This window comes from Nicotiana tomentosiformis, chromosome 8, assembly GCF_000390325.3.
Source record: "Nicotiana tomentosiformis chromosome 8, ASM39032v3, whole genome shotgun sequence".
In the NCBI taxonomy this organism is placed as follows: domain Eukaryota; kingdom Viridiplantae; phylum Streptophyta; class Magnoliopsida; order Solanales; family Solanaceae; genus Nicotiana; species Nicotiana tomentosiformis.
Genome location: NC_090819.1, coordinates 114983344 through 115003454, shown reverse-complemented (window position 1 = coordinate 115003454; position 20111 = coordinate 114983344). Strand labels below are relative to the sequence as shown.

General features: G+C 36.0%; 1 protein-coding gene across 2 annotated transcripts; it reads left to right on the top strand.

Moving 5' to 3' along the window:
- Positions 1-5408: 5408 nt before the first annotated feature.
- On the top strand, positions 5409-19173 carry LOC104099704 (uncharacterized). 2 transcript variants are annotated; one of them, XR_011410580.1, is made up of 5 exons: positions 5409-5680; positions 9873-10114; positions 10193-10341; positions 18225-18412; positions 18797-19173. XR_011410580.1 is itself a non-coding variant. In XM_009606776.4 (4 exons), exons 2-4 carry the CDS (start codon positions 10003-10005, stop codon positions 18872-18874), a joined length of 339 nt encoding a protein of 112 aa, XP_009605071.1. In that variant the 5' UTR covers positions 5414-5680; positions 9873-10002; the 3' UTR covers positions 18875-19173. The 2 variants fall into 2 exon arrangements, 1 of the variants encoding a protein (XP_009605071.1); XM_009606776.4 differs by lacking the exon at positions 18225-18412 and having other exon boundaries at positions 5414-5680.
- Positions 19174-20111: the final 938 nt, after the last annotated feature.

Here is a 20111-nt window from a genome sequence, read left to right as displayed (position 1 = left end):
ACAGGTTGTAATTGTTCAACTTTCAACTCTTTTGACGTCCATTTTGAACTGTCACGTTTCAGCTTGTTGTCATATAATAATTTTACAGCTTTTATCTTTTAAAATGGAAAGAAATCGTAATTACGATTTGCCTGTTTGAGAGTACATATTTCTTTGTCAAAGAGAAAACGAAATAGACACAGATGTCCAAGAGAATACAGAGAGGAGAAGGCAGCATGAGCTAATAAGATAGTAAGGAAATCTTTCGATTCTCTGACCTAGCCGCCGCCCATGAGAGTACGGTCAGGCATTACAGAGATAGAGTAACAAGTGGAGAATACCACCTTGTTCCACGCCAACACCTATTTCCCTTAATTTCCTGCCACGTTTCTACGGCAAACCCAAAGTCACACCATTATGTAAAAATATTGATTGGACAAATTTTGCTATAGCAGTAAAATTTTCTTTTTCGAAATAATCAACGCATTTGGATTAGAATACTAAGCCATAGAAATATGTAAAAACTACTATAATATATGAAATACTTATATATATTGTACATTAATAATAATGATTATTATGCCTCAATCTTAAATAGATCTACAATATGAATCCTCACGGTAAAAGATTTATCCGTAGATACAGTCTTATAATTTTTTTAATAAAATAATACTTACATTCTCGTATAATATGTGAATCTCAACAGTATAGAATTGATTAGATGTTATTTAATATAGTTTTTAAATTATCAAAGTTGACTAATTATAGAAAACACATGTTATTGCAATTTCTTATAGTCCAATGATGTTTTAAAGGCCATTAAAAATTTTACACTATTAATATGCAAAAGATAAATTCGTCAAAATAAGAAAATTGACCAGATTGGTTTCTAGAATCTCGGAAGAAAGAAAAAAAAATATTCATGTGCTACTTGATGTCTAGAACACAAGAGAAAGGCAGCACATGCAATGTCTCACTTTCTCTACCTTCGAAATCAAAACTGCACTAAAATACTCTAAAATAAAATCAATGAAATCAGAAAAAGAACCTTAGGCTTGATTTCATCACAAGTAATAAATTGGCTTTTTCTAGTACCTTATAATACACGTGTACGGTGCACTTGTGTCAGCTTCTATAATTGTGAGAATCTACAAAGTTGACAGAACAAAGTTTAGAATAATACAACTTTCATTAATTTCAATTAATTAGATGGTCTTTTTTCCATTTAATTACATAAAGTAAAGGAGCTTTGGATCATTGGATGCCACCTTAAGGAGCAAAGTACAAAAATAAATATTTTACTATTTAAGCAGCATATTTCTATTGTCCAAAGTAGAAAGTGGTATTGCGTGGTAATTAAATCAAACGTACTAGTTGTTTAATTTTATAAAATGAAAGTAGGACACTTGCTAATTAATAAAAATAAAAAGGGGCCCAATGAGATATTATTGAGGTTTCACGTTGGAGAACTTGAGTTGCCGGTCTTTGGGAGACATGCGTGTTCTCGAACTTATTTTTTCTTTTCTCCACACAAAAATCTTACTGGTGCAGTAAAATTTAAGTACTGTTCTTTGTTGAATTTAACTTCTTACCACAAGTAGTGTGCAGTATTTATGACACAAAAATCTTACTGGAGAATAATTTGATAACATAGTAAATATAGTACTTCCTCCGGTCTATTTTAATTAATTTTTTGATATTTTTTTGTGATTCATAATATTTTTTTTTAGATATCAAAAAGGAATTAATAAATTAAGTCTCGGGGGAGTACAAAGTCCGGAGTACTTATTATCTTTTCAATAAATAAATTAAGATTAATATAGTTAATTTGATATCAATTTATGCTAAAAGGTGAATTACTTACTATGTGTAAAAATAACAAAAAAAATCATTTAAAGTGAGTTAGAGGGTGTACTAATTAATTAGATATAACCTATTGAATCACTAATAATGTAAAAGTCCTCTTTGTCTTTTTTTTTTTTTCCCTCTTTTGTGTTTGTTTAGGGCAAAAAGAAAGGTTTGATACTGAAACTTACCAACCCTAACTTGGAAAAGAAAGTCAAAAGATGAATAGGAGTTAGGAATTATTTTTTGGTACACATACTCAAGTTAATAGTCTCACAAAGGTAAAAGAAGTCTATCTATTTAATCTCTTAAATTAAAAATAATATGCGAATATATAATACTCCATGCGTTCTAATTTATGTGAACTTATTTGACTGTGCACGAAGTTTAAGAAAAAAATAAAAACTTTTGGAATTTGTGGTCCTAAACAATCCAAAAAGGGACCCAGAGTATTTGTGTGGTTATAAAAGCTTCTCATTAAAGGTAGAATTGTAAGTTTAAGCTAAATTATTTTTAAAATTATAAATGAGTCATTCTTTTTTGAACGGACAAAAAAAAAATAGATTCATATAAACTGAAACGAATGTAATATATATTTTCATCGTATAATATATGTCAAAATAAAACTTAGACAAGTATTGCTTGTGGAAGGAGTACAAATAAAAATGAACACTAACACTGTTAAAAGCTCCACATCCATTTTTTCTGGGAAACTTATAAAAATACATCGTTTTTCTTCTGGAAAATTATAAAAGTACTCTTTTCTTATTTATATTTAAACATCATCTCATGCCAAGATGATGAGTGCGCCTTTCTCGAGTACGGCCAAACGTGTCAAATGGGCAAGGAAGGACCTAACCAGCCCAATCCAATATTAACAAAAGGCCTAATAGTGCCACGGTCAAGCCCAATCTCAACTTCTAAAGATGAAAATGACACCACGTAATCACTTTAAGAAATTATTATTTAGGAATTAATCAATCCAAAATTCCATCACATAGAAAATAATTATTTATTTATAAAACAAATAACTACCTTCCTTTTCTACTCGTTATCAAGTACACTGTATAAAACAAATTAGAGTACTAAGTTATAAATAGTACACACTAACAATGTTAATTCAACCGCAGAGACTATGCAATTATACCTGCAGTATAAAGCACATTAATAATTTCTTTTGTTAGGTAACATTATCATACGTGCGAAGATATGTATGTTGTAAATATTAACTTGAAATAACATGAAAATTAAATGAAGAGAATTTAATACGCTAAAAAATAAATGAATAATATCTCTAACACGGGCCAAAGCAAAAACAGCTAATAGTGAGTCTCGTGGAAGCAACACACAATATCAAATTAATGTAAGGATTCTCATAATACAGTTAATTATTAACAACTAATTAAGTATAACAAAAATGATTAATACATCATTTTCAGAAGTTTGGATGCATTGTGAGCACATAATTTTTGCCCCACGACTAAATTACTCCTAAAAATACTCTAAAATAATTTTAATTGACTTTATGGAATTTTAAGAATTTTTCTTTATTTTTCATTTTTATCTGTTTGGCATTTATTTGAATTTTTAGCATATTTAGTGACATTCTAAATCATAAAAATGACAAAAAAAATATTTTATGTTTTACTCTTTATAATTCAAGATTTTAATCATATGTTAGTTGCATTTCTAGAAAATTCAAAAAATCAAAAATGCTTTAATCTTTTTTATTTTTTAACATTTTTAAGTTTAACTAATTATCTTAGATTGTTAATTTACACTTTAACTAACCTAGTTGTTAGATAAATCATTAACTAAGTTAATTTTGCAATTTTTAGCTTTACATGTTAGGTTAGTTAATTGGTGGCTAAACGCGACAACAGAGAAGAAAGGAGGATGATGAACTCGTTAGTGGGGGAAGTGCACAAATAATTACTAATTAGAGATATCTTTACTTTTTAGCCACTATTTTAAATGTATTTACTCTTTAGCAAGTGCTTAATAAATTTTTACCCATCCAGACAAAAATACCCTTGTGCTAGACATGGGTGCTATGTAAATATTAAGGACATAGTGTCATTAACTTCATGAGTGTTGTGTATATATTAAGGACAAAGTGTCCTGTATTTGCACCTTCTGATGTTAAACTTTAGGACATCATGTCCTCAACTTCATATGTGCATTGTAAATGTTAATGACGTGGTGTCAAAGGGTGCTGTGTAAATATTAAGGACATAGTGTCCTTAACTTCATGAGTGTTGTGTAAATATTAAGGACAAAGTGTCATGTATTTGCACCTTCTGCTGTTAAACTTTAGGACATCATGTCCTTAACTTCATATGTGTAGTATAAATGTTAAGGACGTGATGTCCTTAACTTCATATGTGCCATGTAAATGTTAAGGACACAATGTCCTTAACTTGTATTTGCAACTTCTGTTGTTGAACTTTAGGGCATCATGTCCTTAACTTCATACGTGCAGCGTAAATGTTAAGGACATAGTGTCCTTAACTTCATGTGTGCAATGTAAATGTTAAGGACACAATGTCCTTAACTTCGTATGTGCAGTGTAAATGTTAAGGACTTGATGTCCTTAACTTCATGTGTGCAATGTCAATGTTAAGGACATAATGTCCTTAACTTGTATTTGCAAATTATGTTGTTAAACTTTAGGACATCATGTCCTTAGCTTCATATGTGCAGTATAAATGTTAAGGACGTGGTGTCCTTAACTTCATGCGTGCAATGTAAATGTTAAGGACATAATGTTCTTAACTTGCATTTGCATCTTCTATTGTTAAACTTTAGGACATCATGTCCTTAACTTCATATGTGCAGCATAACTGTTAAGGACATGGTGTCCTTAACTTCATTTACAACAACAACAACGATGACGACCCAGTGAAATCCCACTAGTGGGGTCTGGGAAGGGGTAATGTGTACGTAGACCTTACCCCTACCCTGAGGGAGTAGAGAGGCTGTTTCCGAAAGACCATCGACTCAAAAAGACGAAAAAAGACAATATCAGAATCACCAATAGATACCATATGAAAAATAACATCATGTCCTTAACTTCATGTGTGCATTGTAAATGTCAAGTACATAGTGTCCTTAACTTTATGAGTATTGTGTAAATGTTAAAGACATGGTGTCCTTAACTTCATGAGTAATGTGTAAAATATTAAGGATATGGTATTCTTAACTTCACGAGTGATGTGTAAAATATTAAGGACATGGTGTTCTTAACTTCATGAGTGATGTGTAAAATATTAAGACATGGTTTGTCCTTAATATTTACACAACACTCATGAAATTAAGGACACCATGTCCTTAATATTTACATAGCACTCATGAAGAGAGGGTAAAAATGACTTTTTGTATCAATTTTAATAGAGTAGTGGCTAGTTTTGCTCAACATTAAAAATACTGGCTAAAAACTAAATACGACTTAAAAAAGTGGCTATACCACGCCATTTCTTGCTCGTCAGTTCGATTGGGCCAACGTATGGCCCAGTTTTTAACCCCGTTTCTTTTGAGCCCATACCCATTACCCATTTTCCCCAACCCTAACAGACCCTCACTCTCAAAAAACGGAAACACACACAAGCACACAAAATAGCTAAGAATTCAATTTTGAAAAATTCAAATTGAGATTTGAGATACAAAATTTAAAGAAAAAGGGGAATCACACAGCGGATGGAAAGGCTCTTCTTCTGCATTCATATTTCTGGGTTTTCAAAATGTATCTAGCTCAAGTTTGATGCTATATTGCTGTTTGTTTATTAGTAGCTGAGCTCCATCTACGGTTTTCTGACCTTTATTTGGTCCAAATCTCAGTTCTCTTTACTTCTTCCAGGTATTTTACCTACTGTCTTCTCTGTAATTTCGGAACATGCTAAGTATAATAACATGACATGTTTGTATTGAAATTGGACGTGTCCTGGTGTATTTCGTTATCATTACTTGATGAGTTTTGAAAGTGGAAACCAAAATTCAATTCCTGTTTGCTTTGGTAGATTTAGTTGGGTTGTTTAATGACTTGAAGTTGGTTGGAATCACCTGAATGTTATGGTGAGGGTCATGTATCGCAGAGCTAATTATCATTCAAGCCGGCTCGATTATCTGGTTTAACAAATCCTGCAAATATCCATGGAACCCAGTGAAATTTACTTCGTAATAGCCCGGTGTGAGGTTTAGAGTCTAGAATTAATAGTTCGTAATATGTATGAGTTTAGATTATTTATTAGTTTCGGTTGTTGTGTTACTAATTTGTAATTAATTAGTCGCATATGGAGCTTCGTCCGTAGGAACAGTTTCGCATTTTAGTCTTGTAAATATTCTGTCAAGTTTGAAGTCATCCATGAGTTTTCCTCCAGTCCAGCACATTAACGATCAACAAAAGTGCCATTTTAACACCAACAACACAACCCCCATAGTTGCTGCAAAATTAGCCCCAAAGCAGAATCGTTACTGTTGAAAATCAGCCACAAAAACTCCATTTTTCAGCCACTAAAGTCAGTTCTTAAAGCTCCCTTAAACCACTCCAAAGTCCATCCATAACAAGCAGCAGAAACGCAGCCACTAGATGCGAGCAAATAATCCAAAACGCTGCCCCTTTTCCACCTGAAAACACCCCAAAACCAGCCCCCCAAAGCCATGAAATGCAGCTCCAAATGAGCGTTAAACTACCCTTAAACACCCACAAAAACGCAGCAGTTCTCCTCATGAAATAGCTCCATTAACGTCGCTAAAAAACTGAGGTTCAGTCAAGTCGAGTTCGTGAGAGTTTTCTTTTTGTACATTTGATGCCATGTCGATTTGTTTGTGAGGTTCTCATTTTCAAAGTAATAAAGGAATCTCTGGCTAAAAGGTCCATTTCTACTTTAGTTAGTACTTCCTTCCATGCTTTAATTATTCTCTGTTAATTGTTTATTTAGTAATTAGTTGGTCTATGTCGTTCAAAATTGGTTTGATGAATACTGATATTTGAGGTGTTTGTTTGTCTGGTTCTTATGGTATTGTCGAGGTGAGGTCGTCTACTCACGAGAATGACTTGATAGTTAAACAAAGATATAAACTAATAACTTGAAAAGGGTCAAGAGGATCAAAAGACTATTGTTTGGTCGTTTCTTTAATTAGCATTTTGTTTTGTTTCACGTTAGAGGATTTTGTGAATTCATTTATGGCTATAACTTGTTTGTTTGGTTAAATTGAAGTAACATATGTTATTAATTGGTTTCATTGATTTCTTTTGTTAAAGTTTTAAATAGTTATGAGAGAGGAAGACTACAATTTGTTTAGCAACCCATCGCAAATAAAGCTACGATCTAGGTCACCTCTTCCACAATAAATTTTCATAACTCATGACCTCACATTTGAATCTTAAATTAGTTTAGGACAATAACTTATGAACATTCGTAGCTTGCTTTATGCACGATTAATAAATCATCGTGACTGTGGGTATGATTCCCGTGGCATGGTCATGATACGTAAATCCCAGCTCAAATGCGCGTCCACGCGACTTGACCACAATTTCAAATAACTAAAATAAACATATTGTGAATTGCTACGCAGATTATTGTATTCTTTTCTCCCCATTACCGCGAAATTAAATAATTTTAGAGATTGGACTTAGATGGCTTTTAGCTGGAAAAATAACTTTCAATTTGCAGTTGGTATGGAGCATTGTCAACGTAAATGATAGGAAAACAATTTTGTGAGTGGTCTTGGTATTGGATTCGTAATCGCGCTAATTGAGCCGCTAAAAAAGGCTAGCTAAGTTCCCCCTAAAGGCTAAAACATTCCCCAAATCCAGAGTTTGCATTGTCTCTTTATAGGATGCTATTCCCAATCATATCATCTTTTTCTTCCACTAATTCTGTGGCCCAGGCCAACCAGGTGGGATAAATATTGATAGAATATTTTGTACAGATTTGTGAAAATACATGCTTAATTCTGGTAAAGCCAGGTCGTAAATCAAATAACAATTAACTAACCAAAAATGAAGAATAACGAATTTAAAGGTAGAGGAACTGTTAGTGAGCGAATTGAACAACACTACAAATTTTTGTCACAATGCCCAGGATGTACCTACACAGGATCACCTTTTTTGTACTAGTCAGGATTCTGGTTTATGTTTACCCGTAAAACGGTACAGTTGAATTTATAACGTAGTTTATACTTTATAGACAAACAAATCGATTTGATCCAAAATAATATATAAATTAAATAAAATACAAGACTTAGCGTTGAAATCGAGATAAAATAGCAGAGAGCTTGGTTCGGGGAGCAATGCTTCCGAAGACAACAAGAATACCGTTAGACAGAAAATAATGTATTATTTAGTTTGAAATAATGTGTAGCATAAGTTTGTCAGAAATTTCGTGTCTTACAATGACGTTGAAGTCACTATTTATAGCTATACATAGGGAACAAGGTCCTAGGATCAAGCTACTTTTAAATGACAATAATGGGGCCATTGATAAATATGTAACGACAGGCTATGAATGCCAAAATTCTCTGTAACGGATTGTGTATTTAATACTGAGTAATATTCTTCCTTGAATGTCTTCCGGTGGCAAATATTCGTTTGCCCTCGTTAGCAATGTTCCCTTCGGGGTCTATCAGATGCCAACCGAAGCTGTTGTCCTCGGTCTTGGTTTTCACTCGCTTCGTCTTTCGTCTATCCCCGATTCCACGTGTCACTCTATAGTCTATTCAAACCCAGGAGCTTTACCGACTGAGCAAGCCTCATTTGTCAGCCCCCATACTTGTCGCTTAGTTTTAATAGAATTTAATCTTTCATGACAAAAAGAGAAGAAGAACAAATTCTTTGAAAGGGCATTTCTATACATTAGGGCAATTGTCACAAGTCATTCATTATGGCGACTTTTCCAATTCCAAAATATTTATTTTTGGTCATTTCTATATACTATTTTCTAAGAATTTGCTATACATTTAACTGTCTTCGTCAAGGAGAGAAACATGTATATCAAAAATAGAGATAATTGGAGAATTCTAGAAGATATTGGAAATGAAACTTTTTTTTTGAAGAATTAACCCAAATAACAGCCCACCTAACCAATTAAATTAAAAATATCCATCTGATATATAATATATGTATAGTTAATGTACAATTTTAAAGAAAGACACATATGTGGCTAGTTAAAGCCTTACTCAAAGAGATTATTGGATCCATTTTTTTTTGAATCCTACTAGTATCATATTAGTCCAAAATGCATTTGAAGAGTATGCATCTATATCCAATATATTATTGGGCCTTGGAGCGGATTACAACATCAAATTGCCATTAGTTCTTTTACTTTCTTTTAAGGGATATTATCACTTTTAGCCTGCGCCAAAAATTATTTACATTTAATAACCGCAAAAATATACTATAAAATTTGTATAATTTTTGTATATAACATACATAATGTATATATATACAAAAAATATACAATAAGTATATATTTTTTCGACTATTATTTTAAGAGCGGCTATACAATGTCATTTTCCCTTCTTTTAATCAGAAGCGGATTAACATTTTCCTTTTGATTCTTTAAGTTTGTAAAAAGTGAACATTTTTTTATTCATGTCATATATTTAACAAAACTTTGACTGTTAAATTAGCATGAACTTGAAAAATGGATTTAGTAGGGAATCACATTATGAGGTGCAAGTTTTGCCTTCTGTTATCCTGGTCCATTTCTGATGTCTGTGCAGTTTTTTGCTATTTTTTATCTACTTTTAGTACTTGGTGCTATTATTTTATGGCAATATGAGATTTGAAAAGAATTTTCTGCTGCTTTTGGTTAAATCTTTTTTCCCCACAATTCCCCTTGAATGTACTATCCAAAATTTGTTAAATATTGAAGGATAACCAAAAGTGCTCAATTTTGATAAACGTAAGGATCAAAACTGCTCAAAAGTACACCTAAAGGACTTCTTTAAAATTGCCCCAAACATAAGAGACCATTTTTGTTATTTTCTCCCTCTTATACATTTGGTAATTTTCATGAAAAAGAAAATTTAGGACGGTGTCGTTTCAGGTTCCACCATCTTTGCACACTGGTGTGAGGGTTTTGAACATAAACCTCGAACAGTAGCCGGGCGAGGAAAACATTTGCTGAATCTAAATGCACGTACAAGTAAAAGCTTAATCCACCAGGAGTCACAAAAATGGCGTGGAGGCAAATTCTATTTTTCAACAGAAGATTAATCTCAGCACCTTCAAACTCGTCGGTGCCAACTGGGTTCGTTAGCTTTTCCTCCAAATCCAATCCTTACATAGGTATTTCAATTTCACCCTTGAGAATTTAATATAGCTGTAATCTTTGTGAAATTTTAACACAAACTATGGTGGGTGCAGTGAAGGTAGGGATACCAGAGTTCTTGAATGGAGTGGGGAAGGGAGTAGAGACTCACGTTGAGAAGCTAGAATCTGAGATTGGAGATTTCTCGAAGCTTCTTGTTACTCGCACTCTTAAGCTCAAGAAACTTGGCATCCCTTGTAAACATGTCAGTCTTTATCCCCTTTCCTTTTAATTTGTTTCATTTTGTCCAATGTTTTTTAGTAAATATGTTATTGTTTTACAAATGTGAGATGGAAGATTGTGTTATTGGGTAGCTTGGATATTATGTTTCATTGCACTAAAAAAGGAAATTGCTTTCCAGCTCTAAAGTAATTCTTCAGAGCTAAAGGGCTTTGATCTGTGTAGTTGATTTCTCTGTCAGGCTGATAGAATGCATTCTTGCAAAAGATTTGCGTTTTCTATAGTTCATTAATTGTTATTAGTTGTCTAGTTGCACAGTTGTAGAAAAATCTTACTAGATGCAATAAGTAGTAGTGGAAAGAATCGAGGATTAAGGCTTTGAGAGAGTTAATAGTGGGAGTATTTTGTTTTTCAGTTCGTTTTAGGTATTTGATATTTCAAGTTGTATGATTGTTAAAGTTTTTCTAATAGGTAAGCTAGTGGAGATTGTTTAGCATTGAGATGATATTCCACTTTTTTTGATGAAGTTATTAATTTTATCATCAAAAAGGGAAAATCCCATAAATGAAGGTGTATATAAAAGGTGGAGAATCTTACTAGAAGGCATGACCCTATACAATGGACATCCAGTCGTCAACACTAATCGGAATATCAAAGGTGCTCCAGATATTCAAAAAAACAAAACCGTTTCACCGACCAATGGGAACAAGTTTTCTAGCCCTACCAACGCCCACATATTTCTGTCTTTCCTATTGTCCGCATGAAACTAGAAGAGCTACTTCTCATGTGCCTCCATCTCTTCCTGCTGAATTACTAACCTAGAAGCACCGTTCTTTACAGTTACTGGAATCATCGATACCACATCCCAATATGCTCTACACAGTATACCATAATCTGTATGAATAGAACAGTGAAGTAATAAGTGATTGTTATGGTTCCCTGCCTGCTTTCACGTGACGCACCAACGAACTTGGATTGTCCTCCTCCCGTAAAGTTTTCCACTGTTAAGATGGCTTCATGTGCTCTTGTCCAGGTAAAAAAGGAAGCTTTAGTTGGCACTCTAGGGATCCATATTGAGAAGTAAATTCCTTGCACTCCCTTTTCAACAATCTGTGATGTTATCCTTCTGCCCTCTCCATATCCACCTGTCGATGTCCATTTGCTTTGATGTGATGTCCGATTTGATGCCATCTTTGCTATGAGATTATGTAGAAGTGTCACAATATGTCTTGGCTTTGAAGTTTTACTTTAACAGTGTCAATAGCCTACATATTTTTGCAAGTCCACTGAAGGATGTCCTGCAGTATTTTGCATCAAGAATTAGGGTTAAGACTCCTTGGAAGAAGTAGGTTAATTAGATCAATTACTTTTGTTTTTTTGTGGCTAGCTCCCTAAGCAAATTAAGTCTTTTGTTGTAATGGAGCTAACTCAATTCCTTCTTGTAACTTTGCATCTTCTGGAGCCTGCAATGAAGAATCTTATTTCATAAAAAATGGTTAATTAGATCCGTTGGTTGAAAGATCATGATCAAGATGTAACTTTTGAGACTAGGCATCTTTTCGACAAAGTGGTTCTTGACAAGTTTATAAGTATGGCCACTGTTAGGAGCCAATTTAGTTCTCTGATATGCATTTAAGCAGTAAGACATCCAAATTTGGTTCTTAAGTTTTTGCATCCAAATGCTATTCAACATAGTTTTTTTTATATTCTTTTTTTTGATGAAGTAATTGGCTTCATTGATGGCATCAAGAAGATGCAGAATAGTTACTCAAGTAGTGAAAATTGTTAGCTCCAATACAAAAAGGCAAAAAAATCAGCTTTAGTACTAGGGAGCTAACAAAGTTTAGATAATTAACAGGAGAATCTACAGGGGTTAGATAAGCCCAACTAAATAAATATACACTAGGCAAACAGCTTTGAGAGACCGGACAACAGATGATATCCCATCAAAACACCTTCTATTCCTTTCGTTCCAGATAGTCCAAGAAATGGCTGCAGGTATCATCTTCCATATTTTCCTGATGGAGCTATCAACTTTCCAAAGGCTCCAGCTCTCAAAAGCTTCCCTGAAGTTTTGTGGCATGCCACATTTGAGTCCAAAAAGAGATAAAAACATATTCCAAAGATCTGCTGCAACTGTGCAATGTAGAAAGAGGTGAATGTGCGACTCTGCATTCCTCTGGCACATAAAGCATCTATTAGCCATAGGGAAGTTCCTTTTGGCCAAGTTATCTTGTGTTAGGCAAGCTCCATGAAGTGCAGTCCAGTTGAAGCAGATAACTTTAGGTGGTAGTTTGACTTTCCAAATTAGCTTCCATGGCCACTGGCAGTGATTGCATTATGAGTTCCGGCTAACTTGTAGGTTGCTTTCACTGAGTATCTTCCTGCTTGTGTAGTTCCCCATGGTCTGGTGCTAATTGGTTGCTTGAGAAGCCATTTAGAGTGGCCAGTAGTCTGAGCATTTCCTCAAATTCCCAATCTTGTAGGTTCCTTCTGTAGATTATGTTCCAAGTGTTGTCTTCCCTGTTTTGGCATATTGTTGAGTCAGGCTCTATGGCTATCTGGTATAGTGCAGGATATGCATTCATTAGAGCTGTGCTGCCTAGCCACTTATCTTTCCAGAACTTGATATGATGTCCATTCCCAACTACAAAGTGCATATTCTGTGAGAACTCTTCCCAGAGTTTACAGATATGCTTCCAAACTCCAACTCCATGTGGTGCTCTTGAGTGTTTAGTGCACCAGTGGTTCTGTACACCATGTTTGGCATTGGCAACTTCCTTTCACATGTAGTTATTCTCCTGAGTGTACCTCCGTAGCCACTTCATTAATAAGCATTTATTCTGTAAAGCTAAATCCTTGATACCCAGTCCACCTTGGTGCTTTGGTAATAAAACTTTGGACCACTTAACTAGGTGAAATTTGTGATCACTGCTATTCCCTTCCCATAGAAAATTCCTTCTTATTTTATCAAGCTGTTTCAAAACCTTACTAATTGGAAATAATGACATATAGTAGGTAGGGATGCTGTCTAGAACGCTATTGATCAAAGTTAGTCTGCCACCCATAGATAAATACTGCAACTGCCTGGAAGCAAGCTTCTTCTCAAACTTTTCAATGACCCCACTCCATACAACTTCTGATTTGAATTTAGCTCCTAAAGGGAGCCCCAAGTAGGTAGTTGGGAAGGTCCCAATAGTGCAGCCTGCCAACCCAGTATTTCTGCCAATTTTTCTAGGTTTTGTACCTCATTTACAGGGTAAATCACACTTTTGAGCATGTTAATGCGTAAACCTGAAACAACTTCAAAAAGAAGAGGAGTTAGATTTAAATAGAGCACCTGATTTCTGTCTGCCCCACAGAAAATCAGGGTGTCATCAGCGTATAGCAAATGTGAGATGTTGATTGTGCGAGTCCTCCCTACATTAAAGCCATTCAACCACTGCATCTGCTTAGCTTTGTGCAACATTTTGCTCAGTCCTTCCATTGCAAGTATATGAATAGAAACGAAGAAAGAGGGTCACCCTGCCTCAAGCCTCTTTGAGGGGAAAAGAAACCTGCTGGACTCCTATTAATCAGAACTGAATACTTGACAGTGGACATGTTAAATTTAATCCATTTAATCCATCTTTCCCCAAATCCCATCTGCCTGAGGATAGAAATGAGATATGACCAATTCACTTGATCAAAAGCTTTTTCAATGTCCGACTTGCATAGGATACCTGCACCCCTTGCTTCAATTGCTAATCAAGAACCTCATTTGCTACCAGTGAGGCATCTGTAATCTGTCTCCCCTTAATGAATGCATTCTGCTGGTTTGACACCAAATTCCCCATCACTCTTTTCAATCTTTTTCCAAGAACCTTGGACATGATCTTATACACACTACCAATGAGACTAATTGGCCAGTAGTCCCTTAATTACCCCTTTTTTCTTTGGGATTAATGCAATGAAAGAAGCATTATATGACATGACCATCCAATAATGCTGATGGTAGTGACTCATGGCTGCGAGGATGTCATGCTTGATGAATTCCCAAGAATGCTGGTAAAAGGCCATAGTAAACCCATCAGGTCCAGGTGCCTTGTCTGGTGCACTTGACAGAATAGCTGCTAGTACCTCCTCTTCATCAAAAGGTGCTTCCAAATCATTCGTCTCTTCTGTTGTAATGGTTGCTATGCCTTCAAAGTTTATAGAGGGTCTCCAATTCTCATGTTCTGTGTATAATTTTCCATAAAAGTCCAGTATCTCCTCTTTTATAAGCTCCTTATTCTTTATAATTTCATTGTCAACTAAGAGTCTGTCTATGCAGTTTTTCCTTCTTTGTGAGTTTGCAATCTTTTGGAAATATTTAGTGTTCCTGTCACCTTCCTTAAGCCATTGACACCTTGATTTCTGCCTCCATGATATCTCTTATGCTTTGGCTAGCTGTTAAAGCTCCACTCTCAGGCTCATCATTTGATTGGATTCGATTACAGTCAATTGTCTACCTTCTGTCATTTGTTCGAGTATCATTAGCTCATCATGAGCACTGGTTTTACTGGTTTCTACATTCCCAAATTCTTCTTTGTTCCATCGGGTGATGTCCTTTTTCAAGCTTTTTAACTTTTGCAAGAGTATGAAGTCTGCTCTACCAAAGAAATTGTAGCTCTGCCACCAGTTCTTTAGTTTCTCAACGAAACCTTCATACTGCAACCACATGTTCTCAAACTTGAAATAAGAAGGGGTTGCATCCCAGTCCCATTCTCCAATAAAATTGGCCAATGATCTGAGATCACCTTGGGTAGAGCAATTTGTCTCCCATCTTTAAATGAATCATTCCATTCAGGGCGGATAAGAAACTTATCAATTCTAGAAGCTTATATGCAATTGTCACCTTTTGACTAGGTGTAATGAGCTCCTTGAAAGGGTTGATCCATGACATCAAGGTCTTGTATCATTTCAGAGAATGATCTCATAGCTCTAGATCTTCTGGTACAGTTCAATATCTCGCTTTCAAACCGACAAACATTGAAGTCACCTCCTATGACCCAGAGTCCTTCCCATGTCCCCTCACACCTGCAATTTCATTCCACATCACCTCCCTCTCTGGATTAGAGTGAGGTCCATAGACACCTGTGAAGCACCACCTAAACTCCTCTTGGGTGCTTTCAAGCATACATGAAATAGAGTAGTAACCCTGATGAGTGTCTATTCTGTTCCATTGCCTTTTGTCCCAAATCATTACAATCCCTCTTTTAGTTCCACTTGCCTTCAATTCAACCCAATCAGTCCACCTGTTACCCCATAATTGTTGAGTCAATCTGTTGGACCAGTCTTCAATCTTTGTTTCCTGCAGACATAAGATATCCACCCTCTATTTTTGAATGAGAGATTTAATAATTCTCTTTTTCTCCTCCTCATTCAGCCCCCTCACATTCCAACTCAGGATTTTAAGCTTCATCCAGAGAAGGATTTGTAGTGCCTACCCCTTGACCCACTGTCATGTTGCCCTTTTCGGTCATAGTTGATCCCACAGAGTAATCTCTTTCTTTCCCTTCTCCTTTAGTTTTCTCCCCTTTCCCTGATTTTTGTTGTGACTCCTGCTGTTGAATTTGAGCTTGTCTCCTTTGCTCCATTCGCAATATTAAACCTAAGAGACCATGCTCGAACCCGGCCGCATTAATTCCGAAAGCCTTGCATGCCTTAACCATGGTAATTTTAGTCCACTTTGAGGTCTCGATAATGGAGGGTTTATCAATTTGTTGACTGGGCTCCCCTTCGTACCATGTCAATGGCAGAGCTTCATAGACTGCTTGGGAGGAGAAGTCTGTCAAAACTGCTTACCGGAACCAAATCCATATTCTGAGAATTGATGCGTAGTGATTTATAGATTCTTGGATGTGGAGTTGCTTCGTCATCGGCATATGAGTGACTGAATGTCTGAGTTTTGCTCTGGCAGGGGAGCTATGGAGGGCTCCTGTGTCTTAATTTCTTCGGAGTCAAGAGAAGGAACAACCAAGGCGTTAAACTTATTCACATAAGGGTTGGGTTTGTGGCCAACAACCCTCCATATGATCTTTTCTTGTAATAACTTTGTTTCCTTCACTTGGGCTCTTCTTTTTGGGACCTTTTTATAATAACTTTGGTCAGCTTTCAGGCCCAAACTTTTAATAGCAATATTGGACCCACTCCCTTCATTATCCACTGGTATAATTAAACCTTTACTCTTAACAGGTACATCTTTTTTCAAATTAAAACTGCTAGGGTTTCCTCCCACGTGCGTGACTGCTGCTCTTGGTGCAAGGCTCGAGGTACCAGCTTCTGCATGTGACCCTTTTGCTCCGCCGAATGAAGAAGCTCCGGCCGGCCTGATTTTGGTAAAGTGGTCTTCTAATAATGAAATTTTGAAGCCCCAGTCTTCCTTGATCAACTCCAGATATTTTGGAAGTTCCTCCTTACTATTCTTCACACAAATACGAGCCCAGAACAGATGCACTTTATGCTCGGTATCTTTATCAATTCCGACGAAACCGCCACATTTATCGCCGATGAATTTGAATGTATTTGAAGTCCATGCGTGGAGTGGGGTTCCGAAGGCTCTCACCCATCTATGCTCTGATTTTTCTGTTGTCATCACTGTTCCGGCCACCGGAGACCACCATTCTAGGGACAATATACTTCCATTCCAAAACCAGTCACCAGCTATGATTCTGTTTGCCTTTAGCCTGGATGAAAACTCGAACAGAAACTGATTATGGCTGATCGGCGTGACTCTGAGCCCAGCTGACTGCTGACCTGCCATTTGCCAGCGAACCATTTTTGAATCACCACCGAGTTTGGGCTAAAGTTGAAGGGGTCGTTGAATTGACCTATGAGACACTTCGACAAGAAGTTCTCATTACCAGTTTCCTCCACCATTGGACCCTGATTTTGCCTTGCTGCAGCACCGACTTCTGATGGCCATTGAGTAATCTTTGCAGCTTCCATATAGGACCTGGACTCGTCGGCAAGATAAAATCTTGGATCCACATAAGCCCCCAAATAGCCTCGTATCTTCCTTGCTATGTCTCCCCATCCTTTATTGTAACTGCTTTCTGGAATAATAATTGCAGCCTTGTATTCCCCTAAGATAGATTCGACTCTGACAAACCTCCCATAGCTATTGAAATTCTGTATTACTCTGAAAGTATAAGCTTGTATCTTCCTTCCCCATCTCCTGCACTTGTTACCGGTCTGTAGCGAAGCTTGAATCAGAGCTTCACATACCCATCGAAGGTTACTCTCATTAATCTTAATCTTGCTTGTGAATCTCCTACTGCGCTCTGTAAGAACACACCATCTATCAATTTCCTCATTAATACTAACTAATTGAAAAGTTTTCTCGCTTGAAATAAAAGTGAGTCCCCGATCCATAGCTAGGCAAAGATAGGTGCTTCATCGGAAAAGGCTATGTCGGAGCTTTGGGAGGAAAAGAGGAGAGAGAGGAGAAACTTGGCACATTTCCCAAGAGAGCATTTTTGACATCTGGTTGAATTACACAGCACACTAATTTTTTACAAATAAAAATTATTATTATTATTATTATTTTTTTATTATATATTCTTTAATGACGTTCATCTGATTTTGTGGTTAATTGTGCTCTCCATTTGAATAATGTCTCGTAACTGTATCTGTAAAGCAAAAAGATTTTATGTTGGCTGTCCATCATAGCTGAGGATTGACCGTCACTGTTGAAGAGCATAATTTGCAAAATGATGTAATATGTCTGAAATTGATGTATTATGCAAGTTATCATATTGAGATGATCGTTTAGTTTGTTACTTGTGTTAGTTCAGTATATCTGGAAGTTTAACCTCCGAACTGTAAAGTTCTAAGAGATTTTGCTCTGTTACATTATGCTCACTTTGCTTGCTTTCTGTACCTTAGAGGTTTGCAGGGTAGTCTTGGATTAGGGGTTTTGGTAAGGACAACTGAAATGGGATGCCAAATTTTAGAAGCAGTGTGAAATTAGGTGGAGTTGCAAAACACTTTTATCAAGAAAATTTTAAAAAGCGTGGTTATCAAAAAGGAGAATGGATTGCATGTCACCTTTGGACTGTCCAACGACTGGAATGGTTAGTGAAAATTAACTTTTGGTTGCAACTGTCATGCATGACTATGAAGGTGGAGTGAATGATATCAATTTTACTGATCATATCAAGTCTACTATTTAGTGGTGGCCAAATTTAAGGCTTTCTAGTCTCAGTAGAGTAATCTTTTCTTTTGAGGTTCAACAGTTAACAATTCCTAATTCTTTGCCAATGTGATAACCCTGAGAAACTGAGTGAACTAATGCGTAGAACTAGTTCCTATATGCACTTTCTAAGATTAGGAGATAAGCACACCATAGCTGCATTGATTTATCAGGGCACTGTGGTTTAAATTACAGCCATCGATCCCTTCTGCTGTGTTTTCGCATCCACGAGCCCCTTCTTGACATATTGCTTGTGATGTTGCAGAGGAAGCTGATATTGAAGTACACTCACAAATATAGGCTGGGACTTTGGAGGCCCAGAGCTGAGCCTGTGAAAGCCTAATAAATCATTTGGTTGTGGTCCTTTTCATGAAGAAAAACATTCCGCTCGTGTGTTCTTGAACTTTCTTGGATGGAAATTGTTCACAAGGCAGCCAACTGCATCAAGGGGATATTGCCCATGTTAGGAACTGTTTTGGATCAGTAAAGTGAGAATTAGGGATTTGCATTATAAACATACACTAATAACAAATGCCCTCTTTATTTTACTTCTATCAAGACTTGTTAATTAACTATTGGATTCGTCCCCTATCATGTTTGCTTTTCACACAAATTAAGCAAACTGGAACATTTTGTCCTTCAGCATTGTCCTTTTACAATTAATCAGTATCAGACATTCATGTTTTATATGTAAGGTCGATATGTGAGGGGTACCTTTAGAATAAAAGTAGTCATATTTAAAGAAGCAATGGTATGGGCAGGTAAATTGAGAGATTGACAATTACTGTGGATTGTGGACAGAGGGAGTAGATGCTCATAGATAGTCTTTTTTTTGAAAAAACATTGCAAATAATTGAAAACTTCTTCCCAGTGGCGTTTGGTTGAAAAAGTTCCCAGAAAATTATTTAACTTCTTTTAGTAACAGACACCACGATCTGCTCTTCTTTTGGAAGTCTTGTTATATAATGTTAGTTTGATGTTTAACCTCTAAACGTCAATTGTATCTCATAGACAAAAGGAGTAATACTTGCTGTAAGAGTTAATATAACCAAAACATTCATGTCGTGCATATCTCAAGTCAAGATTAGTAATTCTATTCAGCAATAGCCCCTTCTACATTTCTTAACGTACAAATGTACAATGTCAAAATCATGCCTGGATCAAGGGGCATGTAGTTGAAATCCCTTTCTCTAGCACACCTACAAATATCAGGAGCTCTTTACCACCAGGATTCCTCATATCACATGCCCAGAAATAAAGGTGGTTGCTAGGGAGGCTGTCATCACTAATTTTCAGAGATGCCTTTATAGTAAAAGAAGATGGAAACACCTATCCGAGGAGATAACAAGATTGAAAAGTTGCACTCACATAATAAATATGACAACGGAAAAAAATCAAAGTTGATGGAAACAACAGACGTTGATATCAGTAAGAAAATTATCCTGAGACAAGGTAGCGAGCTTAGATCCATCCTCTTTCATCAGCAAGATCTGGGCACGAGCCATGTTCAGTGTCAGACCGAACATAATTCTAGACTTCCCCTTCCCAAGCAAACCTTTCACTGCAGGCAGATCAGCTGT